At 41.9% G+C, this 18,307-nt stretch overlaps 1 protein-coding gene across 2 annotated transcripts; it reads right to left on the reverse strand.

Annotated features, from left to right (window-relative positions):
- Nucleotides 1-6,672: 6,672 nt before the first annotated feature.
- LOC109867134 (G/T mismatch-specific thymine DNA glycosylase-like) lies at nucleotides 6,673-17,561 on the reverse strand. 2 transcript variants are annotated; one of them, XM_020456089.2, is made up of 11 exons: nucleotides 17,415-17,549; nucleotides 17,062-17,132; nucleotides 16,060-16,283; nucleotides 15,558-15,757; nucleotides 15,234-15,303; nucleotides 14,812-14,947; nucleotides 14,580-14,662; nucleotides 14,373-14,467; nucleotides 13,953-14,127; nucleotides 7,321-7,452; nucleotides 6,673-7,135 (listed from the first exon to the last, which is right to left on the reverse strand). In XM_020456089.2, the coding sequence occupies exons 2-11, from the start codon at nucleotides 17,115-17,117 to the stop codon at nucleotides 6,990-6,992; spliced, it is 1,317 nt and encodes a 438-aa protein (XP_020311678.1). In that variant the 5' UTR covers nucleotides 17,118-17,132; nucleotides 17,415-17,549; the 3' UTR covers nucleotides 6,673-6,989. The 2 variants fall into 2 exon arrangements, with proteins under 2 accessions (XP_020311678.1, XP_020311679.1); XM_020456090.2 differs by having other exon boundaries at nucleotides 6,679-7,135; nucleotides 7,327-7,452; nucleotides 17,415-17,561.
- Between the last annotated feature and the right edge of the window lie 746 nt (nucleotides 17,562-18,307).

Below are 18,307 nucleotides of genomic sequence, written 5' to 3' on the forward strand. Positions count from 1 at the left end.
GCCCAGACAATCAGAATGAGTTTTTCCCCACAAAGGGCTTTATTACAGACAGAAATACTCCTCAGTTTCATCAACTGTCCAGGTGGTGGTCTCAGATGATTCCGCAGGTGAAGAAGCCGAATGTGGAGGTCCTGGGCTGGCGTGGTTACATGTGGCCTGCGGTTTTGAGGCTGGTTGAACATATTGGTAAATTATCTAAAACTACCTTGGGGTGGATTATGGTAGAGAAATGAACATTAAAATACTGGCAACAGTTCTGGTGGACATTCCTGCAGTCAGCATGCCAATTGCACGCTCCCTCAATCTGTGGCATTGTGTTGTGTGACAAAATTGCACATTTTAGAGTAGCCTTTTATTGTCCACAGCACAAGGTGCACTAACAGGGATGAAAATAAATTTGTGCCCAACATTTGAGAGAAATAAGCTTTTTGTGCGTATGGAACATTTCTAAGATATTTTATTTCAACTCATGAAACATGGGACCAACACTTTGCATGTTGCGTTTAGATTGGTGAAATACTTGGGTAGATGTTCCTAAAACAGATTATAATTCTATATGGACATACTATAAAGTTTTAAAAGGTTTATTCATGTGCATGTATTTTGTATATGTTTCATTATACTTTTATTGTGTACTAGATCATATGGGTTGGAAAGTGTTTTGTTATTGTCATAAATAAACAATTCCAGGTGAAAGCCAAAGGTCATAGGTTTCTGGGGGGTTGGGGAGGTGGGCTCTGTCAGCTCATTAAGCTACACTAAAGCTACCTTTTTAAAAGAATATAGTTTACCTAAAGTTACTTTGAAAAAAGTAGTTCACTACAAAACTACTTTGTGATAAATTATATCTAAATCTAAAATGTCATAGACTACCAATTTGTCATAGACTGCATAGACTGGTAGCAGAATGTGTCATTTAGCCTCTGCATGGTGAATACAACAGAACAGATTACGTGGAATGACATTCACTCTGGGCCGTGGCTAAAAAGAACAAATTGAAAGCCACGCCCCAAATAAACCACACCTCATCTTCTGATCGCCTGCCACCTCTACACACGGTATACTGTATTATTTACTGTAGTGTTTTTGCGGACAGTAATATTTACTAAAGTGCTTTTGTTTTATTATCTTTTCCATAACCTTTAGACTCTGAGCGGAGAGTTCAGAGCTTCTGCTCTTTTCTATAACCTTTAGACTCTGAGCGGAGAGTTCAGAGCTTCTGCTCTTTTCTATAACCTGTAGAGACGGCTGTGAGGCGGCTGGGACGAGACGCAGGATCCAACAGGCTGCCACGAGCTTCGCTTTGGCACGCCACACTTCTGCCGCATGGCATCGACGTTGGACCTGAACAACTCCTTGGGCTTCACTGGGGCATCCAGGAGGTCCACTTGTTCTTTGTCTGTTAGGCTCGATAAGCTTAGCCCTTTCTCCCACCACTGCTAGGCTCATGATACGACCACAGCCTTGGATGGCACTACGGGAGTGTTAGCAGTTGATGTTATTCTTTAATAACACAGACCCCAAAGAAAATCAGGGGGAGGACAATTGGTTTATTCAAAGAGGATGAATCATAGATGTTATGCTGAGAGGTAGATGGTCGTTCCTTCCCCATCCTCAGTGATTCTCCCCAGTGAAGAAAGGGACAGGGTGTAGTTTATAACCCAGCCCTAGCCTGTGTTTGACAGATTTATAATTCCTTGCAATAAAACTGGGCCAATGGCCAAATAACCTCCCAAGCATCTGGGTCTAGGGTGTCTTGAGTCCAGTTGCTAAGCCTGACATGCTAACAATAAAAAGGTCTCATTAGAAGCTCTTGCTTGGGCTGAGGGCTTGTAAGTCCTCTGAAAGAACTGAGGCAGTAAAGTGTTCCACATTCCCAGAGAGTGAGGTGCTGGTGTCGATAGTAACATGTCGTGAGAGACTGAGGTGGTGAGCCAGTGAGAAGGTTGCCAAACCCGGATTCCTCCTTGTTGCGCATTTCCAGGCTGGGGTCATCCCCATTACCTGCGCTATCTCAAGGATATCCATAAGATGAATCCCATTGTCATCCTCGTCTTCCTTTTTATTTAACCTTTATTTAACTAGGCAAGTCGGTTCTTACGTCGTTAGACAGTGAGGAGGGGGGAGTTTAGGTTATCCATGACCTCGGCCCAACTGGGCTCTGATGCGGAGAGCTGAGCCTCAGCTATCGCTGTTGGCTCTGAGATAGAAGCCCATTTAAGACTCCTTTTCAGACCTGCTCTCTTGACTCCGGGTCCTTGAGAACCTCTTGGGCGTGTTCCTAATCCAAGGAATTGATGCATAGAGGGTGGGAATCTTTCCCGCAATCATGGCACTGCAAGCACTAGAAGGTTGGGGGTTTGAGTGACGGGCTAGGTTCGTCCTGGGACGGGATAGCACTGGCCATTGTGAGGAACACAATTGTTAGTACCAAACCTCTCGACAGAGTCCTAAGACCTACGTCCTGCAGCGATATTTTTCATGGTTCACTTGTGAGCCGTTAAGCCATAAACCAGGGATCCAATATGAGCGCTAGAGTAGAGATGCTCTTCGCGAGGAAGAGAAGCGAGAATAAACAGGGGCGCATGTTCTAAATATGTTAATACATCTCATTCCAAAATCATGGGCATTAATATGGAGTTGGTCCCCCCTTTGCTGCCATAACAGCCTCCACTCCTCAGGGCTTTCCACCAGATGTTGGAACATTGCTGTGTGGACTTGCTTCTATTCAGCCATGAGCATTAGTGAGGTCGTGCTCTGATGTTGGGCGATTAGGCCTGGCTCGCAGTCTGTGTTCCAATTCATCCCAAAGGTGTTCGATAGGGTTGAGGTCGGGGCTCTGTGCGGGCCAGTCAAGATTTCCCTTCACTGGAACTACGGGGCCAAGCCCGAACCATGAAAAACAGCCCCAGACCATTATTCCTCCACCAAAATGTACAGCTGGCACTATGCATTGCTGCAGGTAGCGTTCTCCTGGCATCTGCCAAACCCAGATTTGTCCGTTGGACTGCCAGACGGTGAAGCGTGATTCATTACTCCAGAGAACGTGTTTCCACTGCTCCAGAGTTCAATGGCGGTCAGCATTACACCCCTCAAGCCGATGCTTGGCATTGCACATGGTGATCTTAGGCTTGTGTGCGGCTGCTCGGCCATGGAAACCCATTTCATGATGCTCCCGACGAACAGTTCTTGTGCTGACGTTGCTTCCTGAAGCAGTTTGGAACTCGGTTGTGAGTGTTGCAAATGAGGACAGACGATTTTTACACGCTGCGTGTTTCAGCACTTGGCGGTCCCATTCTGTGAGCTTGTGTGGCCTATCACTTCTTGGCTGAGCCGTTGTTGCTCCTAGACTTTTCCATGTCACAATAACAGCACTTACAGTTGACGGGGCAGCTCTAGCAGGGCAGAAATGTGACGAACTGACTTGTTGGAAAGGTGGCATCCTATGACTGTACCACTTTGAATGACACTGAGCTCTTCAGTAAGGCCATTTTACTGCCAATGTTTGTCTATGGAGTTTGCATGGCTGTGTGCTAGATTTTATACACCTGTCAGCAATAGGTGTGGCTGAATTAGCCGAATCCACTCATTTGAAGGGGTGTCCAAACACTTGTGTATATATAGTGTATTTGTGGCAACCGTTAGTGGTAGTGTGTACCAGTTTAAGTGGTTTTATTGTTATGTTAATGAAGGTTGAGCACCTCCTTTGTCCACTCCCAGTTCTACAAGCTTTGTAAGAGCCTGTGATAATCAAGAGCTGCACTGTTAAGATGTTACTCTGCATTTTCTAGTAACTTAATGGAAGTTGGTCACCAGGAAGTTCATGTTTATTTTTCAATAAATTACTGTCAGCTTGCTGCAAGCAGTTATTGTAAAATTCACAGTAACTTACTGTGGCTGATCCCTGTCATGCTCACTGACTTGTTGGTGTGACAGGAAGGTCAGTTGGCTCTCAACCAAAATGTTGAGGTCTGGTGAGGGAGGCTGAGTCTCAAGTGTACTCACCACAAAGAATGATTAGTAGTTGTCAGCTAATGTTAAGCTATCTTGTAATCAGCAAAGTTCAGTGAAAGTACAGTAAGTTAATGGCAGCTAGTTGCTAGCAGTTACTGGTTATTAAGTTACTGTGAATTTGGATAGCTTTTTGACACTGATAGCTAGGGCTGGGTGATAAATCAATAATTGTCGAGGTAATTACTAACCCCCAATAACGATATAAAAACTTTTAGAGTCTGAAGCAGATATGCACCTTTTAAACATTATTTGATTAATATTGTGATAATTATTGTCATCGAATGAAAAAATATATATATATCGTGATCATTTATTAGCCATGCCGCCCAGCCCTACTGATAGCTAGTTGCCAGTTAGGTAAAGCAAAATGCACAGCAACTTACAGGCTACTAACTTCCATTAATTTACTGTAAAATGCACTGTAGACCCATAATTGTCACATGCTCTTACAAAGATTGCAGAACTGGCATTGATAAGAGGTGGTCAACCTTTGACAACATAACCATAAACCACTTAAGCACCCTACCTGAAAAATGGTTAAACATCACCCTCAAAGAACCCCTCAACATTTGTGTGTGTGTAGTAATAACATTGACATGTTTCTTTATTACTTTAGCCATGTTTTGCATTGTGATGAAAGATTTGTTACACAATAGAGCCCCACAATGGTGTCATAATACCCATAAAACCTAGTGGTCAAACAGGGAAATGGTTCCAATCGTTTTTTTCCACCATTCATTTTTCCCATAGGGAATTTTAGTAGCCTTACTCTGGCGTGACGTTTTGAAAACCAATGTAAATTTCTCTCGGACAAGGAGATTTATATCAAAATGTTCATCTCTATTTACTTTGATTCAAAAATGCTAATTAGCATCAAAGTAGACATCATGCAAGACTACAAATCCCTGCAAGCTCCTGCATGTCATCTCCCGCTGACACGTTTGCTAACAGGTATTGTAGTAATTTAAAACTTGCACAAGACATTTCACAGAATTGTCCATTCCAAGAAATTTAGCCAATTTATGAATTACTCAATTTAGCTAACATTACATCGTAATCCAGAAATTCTTACCTTTGCCTCAATTCGGCAGTGTCATCTCGATCATGGCATTTGTAGTTCTTTATGATAGCCACATTAACAGCTAATTAGCGTTTCATTTTTGGGGGGTAAATACAGGCGTATTTATCAATAGGCGTACCTATTGATGTCACCTGGTGGTCCAAGAGAGATTTCCACTTATCAAAATGTCATGCCAGGGTAAGTCTACACAAAACACATCCCTTATTTTAAGTGTTTCTAAAATCCCCTATGGGAAAAACAATTAGAACCCTTTCCTTGTTTGACCGCTAGGTTTTATGGGTATTATGACTCACACTGTGGTCCTCTATAGGAATATGGACAATCCCTATTCCACTTGTAGCTGTGAAATAAAAACTATGCAATTACAACAGTACGACAATATCGTATTAGTGTCAGAACAACTGAACTTACCCATGTCTACCATTTCTGTTTGATATTGAAGATTTTAAACCCAACATCATCATCAACACCAGATAAGTCCAGCATTCATTCAGGCCAGGCTTTTAGGTTTGAATGGGATAATCTATATTTTCTTTAGGGTCAATATAAATCCTCAATTACACAACAAAATGTAGCCTCAAAACAAGACTGAGTTACAGGGAGCAAGATCTCCTCCTCAAAAAGATACAACCCAGTAAGTAAATTGAAACCAACTCATAATTCATGAGTAGAATTCGGCATACACTTTATAGACTGACATGATGTAGCCAGAATGTTTTTCACAGGTGTGTCAGGAAAGCTTGACTCAGCTGCAGGTAGCCTTGCGGTTAGAACGTTGGGCCAGTAACCAAAAGGTTGCTGGATCGAATCCCTGAGCTGACAAGGTAAAAATCTGTCGTTCTGTACTCTGAACAAGGCAGTTAACCCACTGTTCTCCAGTAGGCCATCATTGTAAATAAGAATTTGTTCTTAACTGACTTGCCTAGTCACATAAAAAAATAAAGCTACAATCCATGTAAATTATAAACACCTCCACCTAATCATTTTGGGTTACGGTAAGACATGCTTATTTCTGTTTAATGAAAGGCGTGATTCAATTCTGGGTGCATTAACACCTTCGCATGTGAAATTGTAAGTCGCCAGTCTCATTTATTTGGCAATTACTTTGCAGCTCTGCTGAAGTGAAAGAATATGGGTCAGTATTAAAATGAGTGATACAAACGCCATAAACATCTGTCACAAGGAGGAAACTGGGGCTGCCTTCACCTGATCTTGAGCAACTGAAACTGTCTGTGTGCAAAAAGGCCTTGAGAGACCTGCTGGAACTGCTGAACAAGGTGGCCGTGAATCCAGAAGATGGAAATTAGGATCATGGTCATTAGGGCACACGGTACGGAAAAAAAAAAAAAATGTTTAAACGCTTAACATTTCAGTTCATCCCCGTTGTTCTGTTTTCTTCAAACCTTTCAGCAGTTGAAGTCACTGAACAGAAAACGGAAGCAAACGGAGAGGTAACTATCCAAATATCTCAACAAAAGGAACGCTTGTTTTCGTGTCCCGTTGCCATAGGTTTTGATACGGTGTGCCCTAATGAGTCATGAACCATGTACATCAATAAGTTCTGCGATCACACAACATAACTGTCAGTTTTACAACTGATTTAATATCTCGGTAATAACAAACTTGAAAATTCCAGAGCACAATTACACTTCCACAAGTGAGATATACCACAAAATTCTTTAAAAATATAAAAATAAGACACTGGACACATGCTGTATGAAATGCAATAAATAGTTACAAAATTAAGAAAAAAATGGCCTGTGTTTTAAAGAGGATTTGAAAATGGGAGTCCAGTCAAGATGGGCCATTTCCCCTCCGTCTTCCTTCTAGTGTGACGCATGCATTATGATGCCTCAAACGGTATGACCCAATGACTCTTCTTGTGGGACCTTCTTCAAAAGGTTTCTGCTCCCAACTGAGGTTGAGGTACATTGCTACTGTTACAGCTAATGTCCGGTATCTGGTCCGCAAACGACTGTGTCATCCACTGGTCGTATGGCATGCGGCTCATTGCTGTAGCTTGGTCCTTACTGGGCATTCCTGAAAGAAGCAAAAAAAAACGAAGAGAATATATTCATTACATATGTAATTTTACATTAACAAACTTAAAACCTGTATGACTAGTGATGCTAACTTGTCTCATCTTTCGGGTCTACTTTTCGATCAGCCTAGGTTAACTAACGAAAGTTTAAAAAACACAAGCACTCTGGTCTTCAGAAACCTACTCTCACCGGTCTCTTTGGTGGAGGAAATGTTGCAGTAGCTGGTGCTTTGCTTTGCATCCTGGGACGCCCCACCGCAGTTCTCGTACTCCGGATCCACCTGCTCTTCCTTGATGGCCATCCTCTTAGCATCCTCTGTAGCGCAGCGATACAGGAAATACAAGGTTACTCATCTTCAACACTGAGCTGCCTTGACAAACGGATGACATTCATTTCTCCTTTGCGTGCATACCAAACGACTGAATATAATTTGCGTAACATGAAGGGTATGATTATCATCATATCAGTCATATTCATTATGCAAGGGTGTCCACCCACTGTGCCCAGAGTGGGTGAAAACGCGCATTGGTGATGAAATTTCACATATGTTATCAAAAATGCATTTTAGCAAGACAAATTATTATTCATGTTCTGAATCGTTCAGTGGGATCTCTCTAACATATAATAAACATTATTATCTAAAAAGTTGGACTTGGTAATATAATAGATCTGATAAAAAAAAGCAGAGCTCTGACATAGCCGAGCAGGTTTTTCATGATTTTTTGAGGATTTTACAAATTTGTGGTCGTTGTCTTAAGTAGTTTCCGTGGGTCGCAGAAAGTAAAATTAGCATGACATGAGCTGAATTAATGTAAAAGGCTTTTGAAAATAAGCTTGGTATTCGCTCAATGCTCCATTGACATTTCGCAAAGATACGCTTGTTTCTGTGAGAACTCCTTGAAAAAGAACAGGAATTTCTAATTAATATGAAATGTATACTAAAATACTACGTCATGACTCAAAATCCTATCTCTATATTGTTCTATGTCCTGCGGATTCAAGAAGAAACAGGAGTTCAATGGGAAAGTGAGCCTGTCTCGTAGCCAGTAACCTTAATTCTTGCACAGAATTCAGCATAGCAACTTTCCAGATTTGATTTTGACCACTTTTTCCAATGCCATGGATTTTGTCACCCTAATTCTGACCATATTACAAGGGTAAACACGCCAACAACTTGTACACCGTTTATGATAGAGACCTGATGTTTGGACCATTGTTATTCATTGAGGGTTTATCTACACAATTAACATATGTTACCCATTGTTCAAAATATGTGTTTTTGATTGGACACCCTACTTATCAACGACATTATATTCAGTGTATACACGGCCTTCAGAAAGTATTCACACCCCTTGACTTTCCCCCCATTTTGTTGTGTTACAGCCTGAATTTAACATGGATTGAATTGAGATTGTGTCACTGGCCTACACACAATGCCCCATAATGTCAGTGGAATTATGTTTAAAAAAATTTTTTTTAAATGAATGGATTATGTCCTGAGTCCATAAGTATTCAACCCCTTTTATGGCAAGCCTAAATACATTCAGGAGTAAAAATTGGCTTAACAAGTCACATAGGTTGCATGGACTCACTGTGTGCAATAATAGTGTTTAACATGACTTTTAATCGACTACCTCATCTCTGTACCCCTCACATGTAAGGTCTCAGTCAAGCAGCGAATTTCAAAACACAGACCAGGGAGGTTTTCCAATACCTCGCAAAGAAGGGCACCTATTGGTAGATGGTAAAGGGGGAAAAAAAGCAGAAATTGAATATCACTTTGAGCATGGTGAAGATATTAATTACACTTTGGATGGTGTATATATATATATATATACACACCCAGTCACTACAATGATACAGGCGTCCTTCTTAAGTCAGTTGCCGGAAAGGAAGGAAACTGATTAGGGAAATTTACCACGAGGCCAATGGTGACTTTAAAACAGTTACAGAATTTAATGGCTGTGATAGGAGAAAACTGAAGATGGATCAACAACATTGTAGTTTCTCCACAATACTAACCTAAATTACAGAGTGAAAAGGTGCCTCCCGAGTGGCACAGCGGTCTACGAGGCGTCACTACAGACCCTGGTTTGTTCCCAGGCTGTGTCACAACCAGCCGTGATCGGGAGTCCCATAGGGCAACACACAACAGTATGACTTTCCCGAATTGGATCCTTAGTTCGTACCCCCCCAGGGCAATTTAACTTATCCCAGAGGCTGCTCCAAAACACTGCTGGCGGAGAAGAGGTATTCGGAGTGGACTACTAGTCCGACTCAGGAGGCGTGCACACCATCTACCACTTCCGAGTATATTACTCGCTAATCTTCCGTTTCTGGACAATAAAGTAGACAAGCTCAGGGCGAGAATCTCCTTCCAGAGAGACATCAGGGACTGTAACATACTCTGTTTCACAGAATCATGGCTCTCTCCAGATATACTGTCCCCATCCATACAGGCAGCTGGATTCTCAGTACATTGCGCAGACAGTAATAAATAACTATCCGGAGTTGAGTCCATGTTGCTCCTCCCTTCCTATAGGCAGAAACTCAAACAGGAAGTGCCCATGCTAAGGTATATTCAACGCTGGTCTGACCAATCGGAATCCATGCTTCAAGATTGTTTTGATAACGAGGACTGGGATATGTTCAGAGAATAACATTGATGCATACACTGACACGTGAATAGCAGATGTTGTTCTCACTGTGACTATTAAAACCTACCCAAACCAGAAACCGTGGATAGTTGGCAGCATTCACGCAAAACTGAAAGTGCAAACCACTGCATTTAACCATGGCAAGGTGACTGGGAATTTATTTTATCTTTATTTAACTAGGCAAGTCAATAAAGCTGAATAAAAAGTGTAGTTATTCCCTCCGTAAAACAATTACAGGCAAAATGTCAGTACAGAGTCAAAGTGGAGTCGCAAATCAACAGCTCTGACATGAAACGTATGTGGCAGGGTCTACAGCCAATCACGGACAGGGTCTACAGCCAATCACGGACTACAGAGGGAACATCAGCCACGGCGAGGACACTGATGTCTTGCTCCCGGGACAAGCTAAACACCTCCTTCGACCCGCTTTGACGATAACAGTGTTGCCGACGCGGACCGCTCCCAAGGACTGCGGGCTCTCGTTCTCCGAGGCCAACGTGAGTAAGACATTTAAACGTGTTAGCACTCACTTTTGTCATCATGAAGTAATTTGAAAGGCTAGTTAAAGATCATGTCACCTCTACCTTACACTATAGACCAACTTCTATTTGCATACAACCCCAATAGATCCAGAGACTATGCAATTGCCATTGCACTGCACACCTCCCTATCCCATGTGGATAAGAGTAATACCTATGTAAGAATACTGTTCATTGACTATTGCTCATCATTCAGCACCATACTACCCTCCAAGCTCATTAAGCTCAGGGCCCTGGGTCTGAACCCCGCACTGTGCAACTGGGTCCTGGACTTCCTGACGGGCCGACCCCAGGTGATGAAGCTAGGAAACAACACCTTCACTTTGCTGATCCTCAACACACAGGTCCCACAAGGGTGAATGCGCAGCCCCCTCCTGTTCTCCCTGTTCACCCATGCCTGCGTGGCCACGCATGCCTCCAACTCAATCATCAAGTTTGCAGACGACACTGCAGTGGTAGGCTTGATTACCACCAATAATGAGACAGCCTACAGGGAGGAGGTGAGGGCCCTGGCAGAGTGGTGCCAGGAAAATAACCTCTCCCTCAACACAAAGAAAGGAGATGATCATGGACAGGAAACAGCAGAGGGAGCACCCCCTTATCCACATCGACGGGACCTCATTGGAGAAGGTGAAAAGCTTCAAGTTGCTTTGCGTACACATCATCGACAATCTGAAATGGTCCATCCACACAGACAGTGTGGTAAAGAAGGCGCAACAGTGTCTCTTCAACCTCAGGAGGCTAAAGAAATTTGGCTTGATCACTAAGACCCTCACAAACTTTTACAGATGAACAATTGAGAGCCTGTTGGGCTATATCACCGCCTGGTACGGCAACTGTGCCGACCTCAACCGCAGGGCTCTCCAGAGGGTGGTGCAGTCTGCCAAATGCATCACCGAGGGCACACTGCCTGCCCTCCAAGACAACTACAGCGCCCAATGTCACAGGAAGGCCAAGAAAGATCATCAAGGACATCAACCACACGATCCACGGCCTGTTCACCCCACTACCACACAGAAGGCGAGGTCAGTACAGGTACATCAAAGCTGGGAACGAGAGTCTGAAAAACAGCTGCTATCTCAAAACCATCAGACTGTTAAACAGCCGTCTACCACCCGGCTACTCAACCCTGCACCTTAGAGTCTGCTACCCTATAAACATAGAATCACTGGTCAAATGTTTCCTTAACGCTTTACTCATTTCATATGTACATACTGTATTCTAATCTACTGTATTTTAGCTAATGCCACTGACATTGCTCGTCCTAATATTTATATATTTCTTAACTCCATTCTTTTACTTTAGATGTGTGTATTGTTGTGAATTGTTAGACATTGCTAAACTGTTAAACTGTTGGGGCATATACAACACAACACATCACTGAGTACCACTCTTCATATTTTCAAGCATGGTGGTGGGTGCATCATGCTATGGGTATGCTTGTAATCGTTAAGGACTGGGGAGTTTCAGGAAAGAAAAAAAAAAAGAGAGACAGAATGGAGCAAAGCACAGGCAAAATCCTAGAGGAAAACCTGGTTCAGTCGGATTTCCAACAGACACTGAGAAACATTCACGTTTCAGCAGGACAATAACCTAAAACACAAGATCAAATATTCACTGGAGTTGCTTACCAAGACCGCATTGAATGTTCCTGAGTGGCTTAGTTGCAGTTTTGACTTAAATCTGCTTGAAAATCTATGGTAAGACTTGAAAATGGCTGTCTAGCAAATGGTCAACAACCAACTTGACAGAGCTTGAGAAATGTTTAAAAGAATGTGCAAATAATTGTACAATCCAGATGTGCAAAGCTCTTAAGAGACTTACTCAGAAAGACTTGCTAAAGTTAATTCTAACATGTATTGACTCAGGGGTGTAAATATTTACGGAAATAAAATTCTGCATTTAATTTTCAATAAAAATGTCTAAACATGTTTTCACTTTGTCATTAGGGGGTATTGTGTGTAGATAATGTATATATAGACACACAGCACTAATTAAAATGTTGTACTCATTCCAGGGTTTTACTTTATTTTTACATTGTAGAATAATAGTGAAGACATCGAAACTATGAAATAACACATACGGAATCATGTAGTAACCAAAAAAAGTGTTAAACAAATCAACATATTTTATATTTGAGATTCTTCAATGTAGCCACTCTCTGCCTTGATGACAGCTTTGCACACTAGGCATTCTCTCAACCAGCTTCATGAGGTAGTCACCTGGAATGCATTTCAATTAACAGGTGTGCCTTGTTAAAAGTACATTTGTGGAATTTATTTCCTTCTTAATGCATTTGAGCCAATCAGTGGTGTTGTGACAAGGTAGGGGTGGTATACAGAAGATAGACCTATTTGGTAAAAGACCAAGTCCATATTATGGCAAGAACAGCTCAAATAAGCAAAGAGAAATGACAGTCCATCATTACTTTAAGACATGAAGGTCAGTCAATCCAGAAAATGTCAAGAACTTTGAAAGTTTCTTCAAGTGACCCAGAGTTACCTCTGCTGTAGAGGATAAGTTTATTAGAGTTAACTGCACTTCAGATTGTAGCCCAAATAAATGCTTCGGAGTTCAAAGAACAGACACCATCTCAACATCAATTGTTCAGAGGAGACTGTGTGAATCAGGCCTTCATGGTCGAATTACTTCAAAGAAACCACTACTAAAGGACACCAATAAGAAGAGACTTGCTTGGGCCAAGAAACACGATCAATGGACATTAGACCGGTGGAAATCTGTCCTTTTGGTCTGATGAGTCCAAATTTGAGATTTTGGGTTCCAACCGCTGTCTTTGAGATGCAGAGTAGGTAACGGATGATGTCCGCATATGTGGTTCCCACCGTGAAGCATGGAGGGGGAGGTGTGATGGTGTTTTGCTGGTGACACTGTTGGTGATTCATTTAGCATTCAAGGCACACTTAACCAGCATGGCTACCACAGCATTCTGCAGCAATACACCATCCCATATGGTGTATTGGACTATCATTTGTTATTCAACAGGACAATGACCCAACTCACCTCCAGACTGTGTAAGGGCCATTTGACCAAGGAGAGTGATGGAGTGCTGCATCAAATGACCTGGCCTCCACAATCACCCGACCTCAACCCAACTGAGATGGTTTGGGATGAGTTGGACTTCAAAGTGAAGGAAAAGCAGCCAACAAGTGCTCAGCATATGTGGGAACTCCTTCAAGACTGTTGGAAAAGCATTCCAGGTGAAGCTGGTTTTGAGAATGCCAAGAGTGTGCAAAGCTGTCATCAAGGCAAAGGGTGGCTATATTTTGATTTGTCTTAACACATTTTTGGTTACTACATTCATACATCCATATGTGTTATTTCATAGTTTTGATGTCTTCACTATTATTGTACATCGTAGAAAATAGTAAAAATTAAGAAAAACCCTGGAATGAGTAGGTGTGTCCAAACTTTTGACTGGTACTGTATACATGTAATCCATTGTGATTTCTAACAACAAAAATGTGGAATAAATCAAGGGTTTTGAATACTTCCTGATGCACTGTATAAGAGATTCAGTATCTGGCTTTCACACGTTCGTTCTGAAATAGCCAAATGAACGAGACTTTGAAGTGTGGCAAAGGGAGACTAATTCAGTTACCTTTGGCAAGTCCCAAGTCGAAGTGGTACTCTGTCTCTTGCACCTCACGGGCGACTGGGGCCACACCCTTGATCTTGTCCCGTAGCTCCTTCAGCTTGATGTAGAAGTGAACCTTGTCCTGAGCGCGGGGGAACTGGGCACAGCGGGGGCTTGACGAGGGCATTAAGTAGCACACCTGGGGTGTATTTAATGAGTGAAAACGTTTGCAACATTGCAGGTAGGAATGTAATGTGTAGAGCCGACATGACTCACAAACACTAAACTTGATCGACACACAATATATTTCTATCTGAATATTCTATAACTCTGCACCCTCTTGAACAGACCCCAAAACAACAGTAGGAAGCCAATGAGAGAATGGCTACAAACATCAAAATACAAACATTTGCGACTTCTTTCTATTTTGGTAAAACTACTTACCGTTTCGGTTTCTGGGATTGTGTACGGCTGTAAGCCGAACTCGAGTTTCTTTGCCTTCACTCCAAAGATCTCTTTGCTGAAAATTTCATAAATACCTGCCAAAGAAGAGCAATTCAATGAATATAATTTTTAATAGTAAGTTAAGTGTAAAAGGCAGCATTAAAAAAATACAATTCTAATTACTGATATCCTCGAAAATGTTCTCACATTTTCCATTGAAAGCTGCAATTAGCGGCTTGTATTTCTTCAGCTTCTCTACCAATTGATGGCCTCCTTCACGAAACTCTTTGCTGTAGAAATAGCAACAGTTAGCCTAGACAATGAACAACCAATTTACCATGATGGCAATTCTAAACTGAAGAGAAAACACATCATGAAAGGTAGTTTTATTACTATAAATATTACTGTGATGGCACGTTTAATAACGTGCGCTTGACACCTTGAGAGGTCTTTGCTTCCTGGCGTTGTCCTCTCCACCATGTTGGTAAAGCCAATGCCATACTTCTCCGGTAAGTTTTGATCGTGCATGTGGTTGAGTTGCTCATCAGTAAGACCAGAGAGGAACAGGCATTTCCCTAAGTTCCGAAACAAGAACAAGCTCAATCACTTTCATCGTAATGTTACTAATAATGTGGGCCGTGCTCACTTAGGTACAAAACGGAAGAAAGCTGTCTCAAATGCAGGCAGGTACTATCTGAACTTGTCCAACAAGAACAGCTAGCTTTTGTTTTCCATTGCACACCGTTTTGCTACGGTGTGCCCCAATAAACATGACCCTGATCAAGCAGTCAGAGTGTCATATTACAGTATTCTGGATATATGGAAATAGAAGTGAAAAAAAGAATACTGAGTGAAACGTACAAAAATGATTTCCTGGGTTTGGGTAATGTCGTCCCTTGTAGGCTGACAATAGTCCTGGATTGATACCAATCTGAGAAAGGGATAATACAATACCTTATTATTGCAACATGCTAGAGATGTTTTTTTTAAGAAAAAAAAGAAGTAATTTTTGAGATTTACACATTTTCATAGCTTTAATCTAATTAACATTTGCGTTTGATCCACGGGCTATCAGTAGGGGAAAATGGTACACATAAAGCAAAATGTAGCCAAACTTCACATCAAAAGTCCTACTCGACATTCCCACTCCGAAAATGTCACTCGTTGAATGACGTTAAAACTCACTATCAAAATGTCGAGGTTGTGGTCAATAATGTCTGGCAGGGTTTTGGCCATGACCTCATCCACTGACATGCCATTGAAGCGGTTAAGGGTCCTTTTGGCTTTCTTCAGAGCTTCTGCCTGATCGTGTTCCTCCTGCGGTTGGCCCTCCCCCGGCTTCTGTTTGGGAGGCCTACCTCTCTTTCTCTTCCCTGGCATTGGAGCTAAAAGAAAGAAAATGAACACGTTTGAGATTAATCTGTTTCTGGCCAGGTGCACAATCGCTTATCTTGATGGTGCGAAACAAATATTGACCAATTGATTACAGGAACAGGATTACAGGAACAGCACTGCACGAGGATGGGTGAATTTATGTTAATACCAGGGAGATGGGGACTGGTGGAAATGTGTTTACGGTATGTGGAGGAAAGAGAGCACAGAGTGGCAAATCCAGCTGTACAAATATTTACCAAGCAAACATGGTAGATTGCATGTCTAAGTAGGGGGAGGGGCAGTAATCACATACCTTGTGATGTATCCACAGGCTGACGATGTTGGACAATTGGCTCTTGATGGCCGAGGAAGTCATGATGGAAGTCCAGCTCTTGGTGGACTGGGAGCTCCTGGTGGACCGACAGCTCTGTCATGACCCGGTCCTCTCTGGATCCCTCCATGTAATGGCCCATATGACCTGTGTTATGGTACTGCATCACATGTTGAGCTTGGGGGTGCTGCTGGGTGGACTGGTACCTACAGATCGAGAAGACAACAGGACAAGAGGCAGACTGGGGTGACACGATCTTCTTTTGTCTTCATGGGATTTGTCCCGACACGAGACGAAACTGATGACAAACAAATGGCGCACCAACGATGGGAGGGCCCATAGAGAAATTGTTCATGCTCCTAGGATCTGAGAATGAGTTTACATCAATGATAGCGGCCTTCAAAGAATACATGTTTCACACACACATTGGTTTGACATGTCGTTCCCTGGTCAGAAAAAAAAAAACTTATGGGCCAATCATTTGATATGGATGTGTGCTATTAATGACCATGTTTTAATGAAGCATATTTTTTAAGGTCTAGGACTACTTTAGTTAAATGTAAATGGACTATCAATGACACGTTGCCTCATACTCTGCATCAACAGAGTAACTTTGCATATACACTTTCAATTACCGTTTTTTTTTTCATTGCAAATCTTACATTTGATCATGTAACATGTAGAGAGATGTCTTTGTTTTGTCGGTCTGTTTTTCTGAATTCCTGCCTGTCTGTCCGTCTATACAGGACCATTATTGCTTCTTCATTTTAAAAGTAGTGTTGCAATAAGAAGCATGCTTTTTTTCTGAATGTGTTTGTGATGACAATTAAGCATTGCCTAGTGTAGGCCTCGACAATAGTAACTGTTTTGTCAGTTGTTACAAAATGCTATTTATTTCATCATGATATAGACTGCACTGACACTCCACAACAATTTTATTTTAAGCAAACCCTCCAACACCAATACATTTGGAGGACAACTCACCACTGTTGGAGATAATCCGTAGGAACCGTCAGTGACGTATACTGCTTTTCTTCCATCTTTACGAGGATTTACTTAAATAAATTAATATTCATGTTGCTGTTAGCTACAATGATATGCCTTTATGCTCTAAGTTACCACAGTAGGAGTATTGACAAGCTGTAGGTCTTTAGATTTGGCAAACGGATTGTTATCATAGCACCACAAAGACGTCTGGTGGTAGGAAGGGCTACGGACAACCAACATTCATTCTAGCTACACAGTCTACTATACTAAAAAAAGCTTTCTGGAAAATTGTGAGGAGGGTATATAAACGTGCTAGCGTAACTAATAAAATATGTTGTGTATAGACATACCTGTTATACATATGTTTACAATTCCCTTTTCAGCAAATGCACCGAATGAGGGCGATCAATGCACCCAAAACAAAGACCATTTAGGAACATTGGGGGGATCTGTCTTCAGTTTGTTGGCTTGTTCTTAGCAAAAGTATTTGCATTGTCGCCACCTACTGGGTTGGAGGATGGATCTGGGCTCACATCAACTTGGCTTTTTGTGCCATTAACCCATTATATTTAAATGTAGCTTATCTACACACTGTAGGCACATTACGCTTTTTACCAGAATGGAAAAAGTAGTTTCAGAATTTCACAACTAAAGATTCCATCTCTCGAAAACGGAACGAGATAGGTGGCAGTAGCGCGCCAATATTACCCACAGCGGTAACATAACATTCTAAAAAAGAAGAAGAAGGCTGTGTTAGCAGAGCTGTTACGCTAAGTGACCTGCCGATGTGCTTCAATGATAAATAGATTTCTGTTGGAAAACGACCGTTTTTCAAACTCGCCTTTTGTCTGTTTCAGAATAGAGCAAGGTAATGTCAATAGCTGTGTGCGACTGTTTATTTTGGGTGGTATGACTATGGAGCAAAGACAAAATATCTACTGCTAGCTGGCTAGCTACTTGGCTAGCTAGGTAACGTTACATATGCTAAGTGACATAGCTAGCTAAGGATTGAGATATAAGAGATTTTTGGAGACTTATAACTACTGTAGCAGTATGGCAATGGATCCCCGATGACGTGCCATGTAATGTCAGAAAATCTGTGTTTAACATGTGGCTGTGATTATCGAAAGTCATGAATGTACCCTACTACAACGCCTTAGCATGTTGTGTTGATTATTCGATACAATGATGATGTTGGGGTACTGGGTTAGGGTTAGCACAACAGCCCACCCACCTGGAACCA

This window comes from Oncorhynchus kisutch, linkage group LG22 (genome assembly GCF_002021735.2).
Source record: "Oncorhynchus kisutch isolate 150728-3 linkage group LG22, Okis_V2, whole genome shotgun sequence".
Classification (NCBI taxonomy): domain Eukaryota; kingdom Metazoa; phylum Chordata; class Actinopteri; order Salmoniformes; family Salmonidae; genus Oncorhynchus; species Oncorhynchus kisutch.

Bases quoted from the DNA above. Each gene is read 5' to 3' on its own strand.
- LOC109867134 (XM_020456089.2), bottom strand. From the start codon at position 17,117: ATGGAAGAAAAGCAGTATACGTCACTGACGGTTCCTACGGATTATCTC. The intron at 14,663-14,811 runs GTGTCAAGCGCA...CTATTTCTACAG, and splicing joins GGAAGCAAAGACCTCTCAAG to CAAAGAGTTTCGTGAAGGAG. The intron at 7,453-13,952 runs GTAACTGAATTA...GCTGCGCTACAG, and splicing joins CGACTTGGGACTTGCCAAAG to AGGATGCTAAGAGGATGGCC.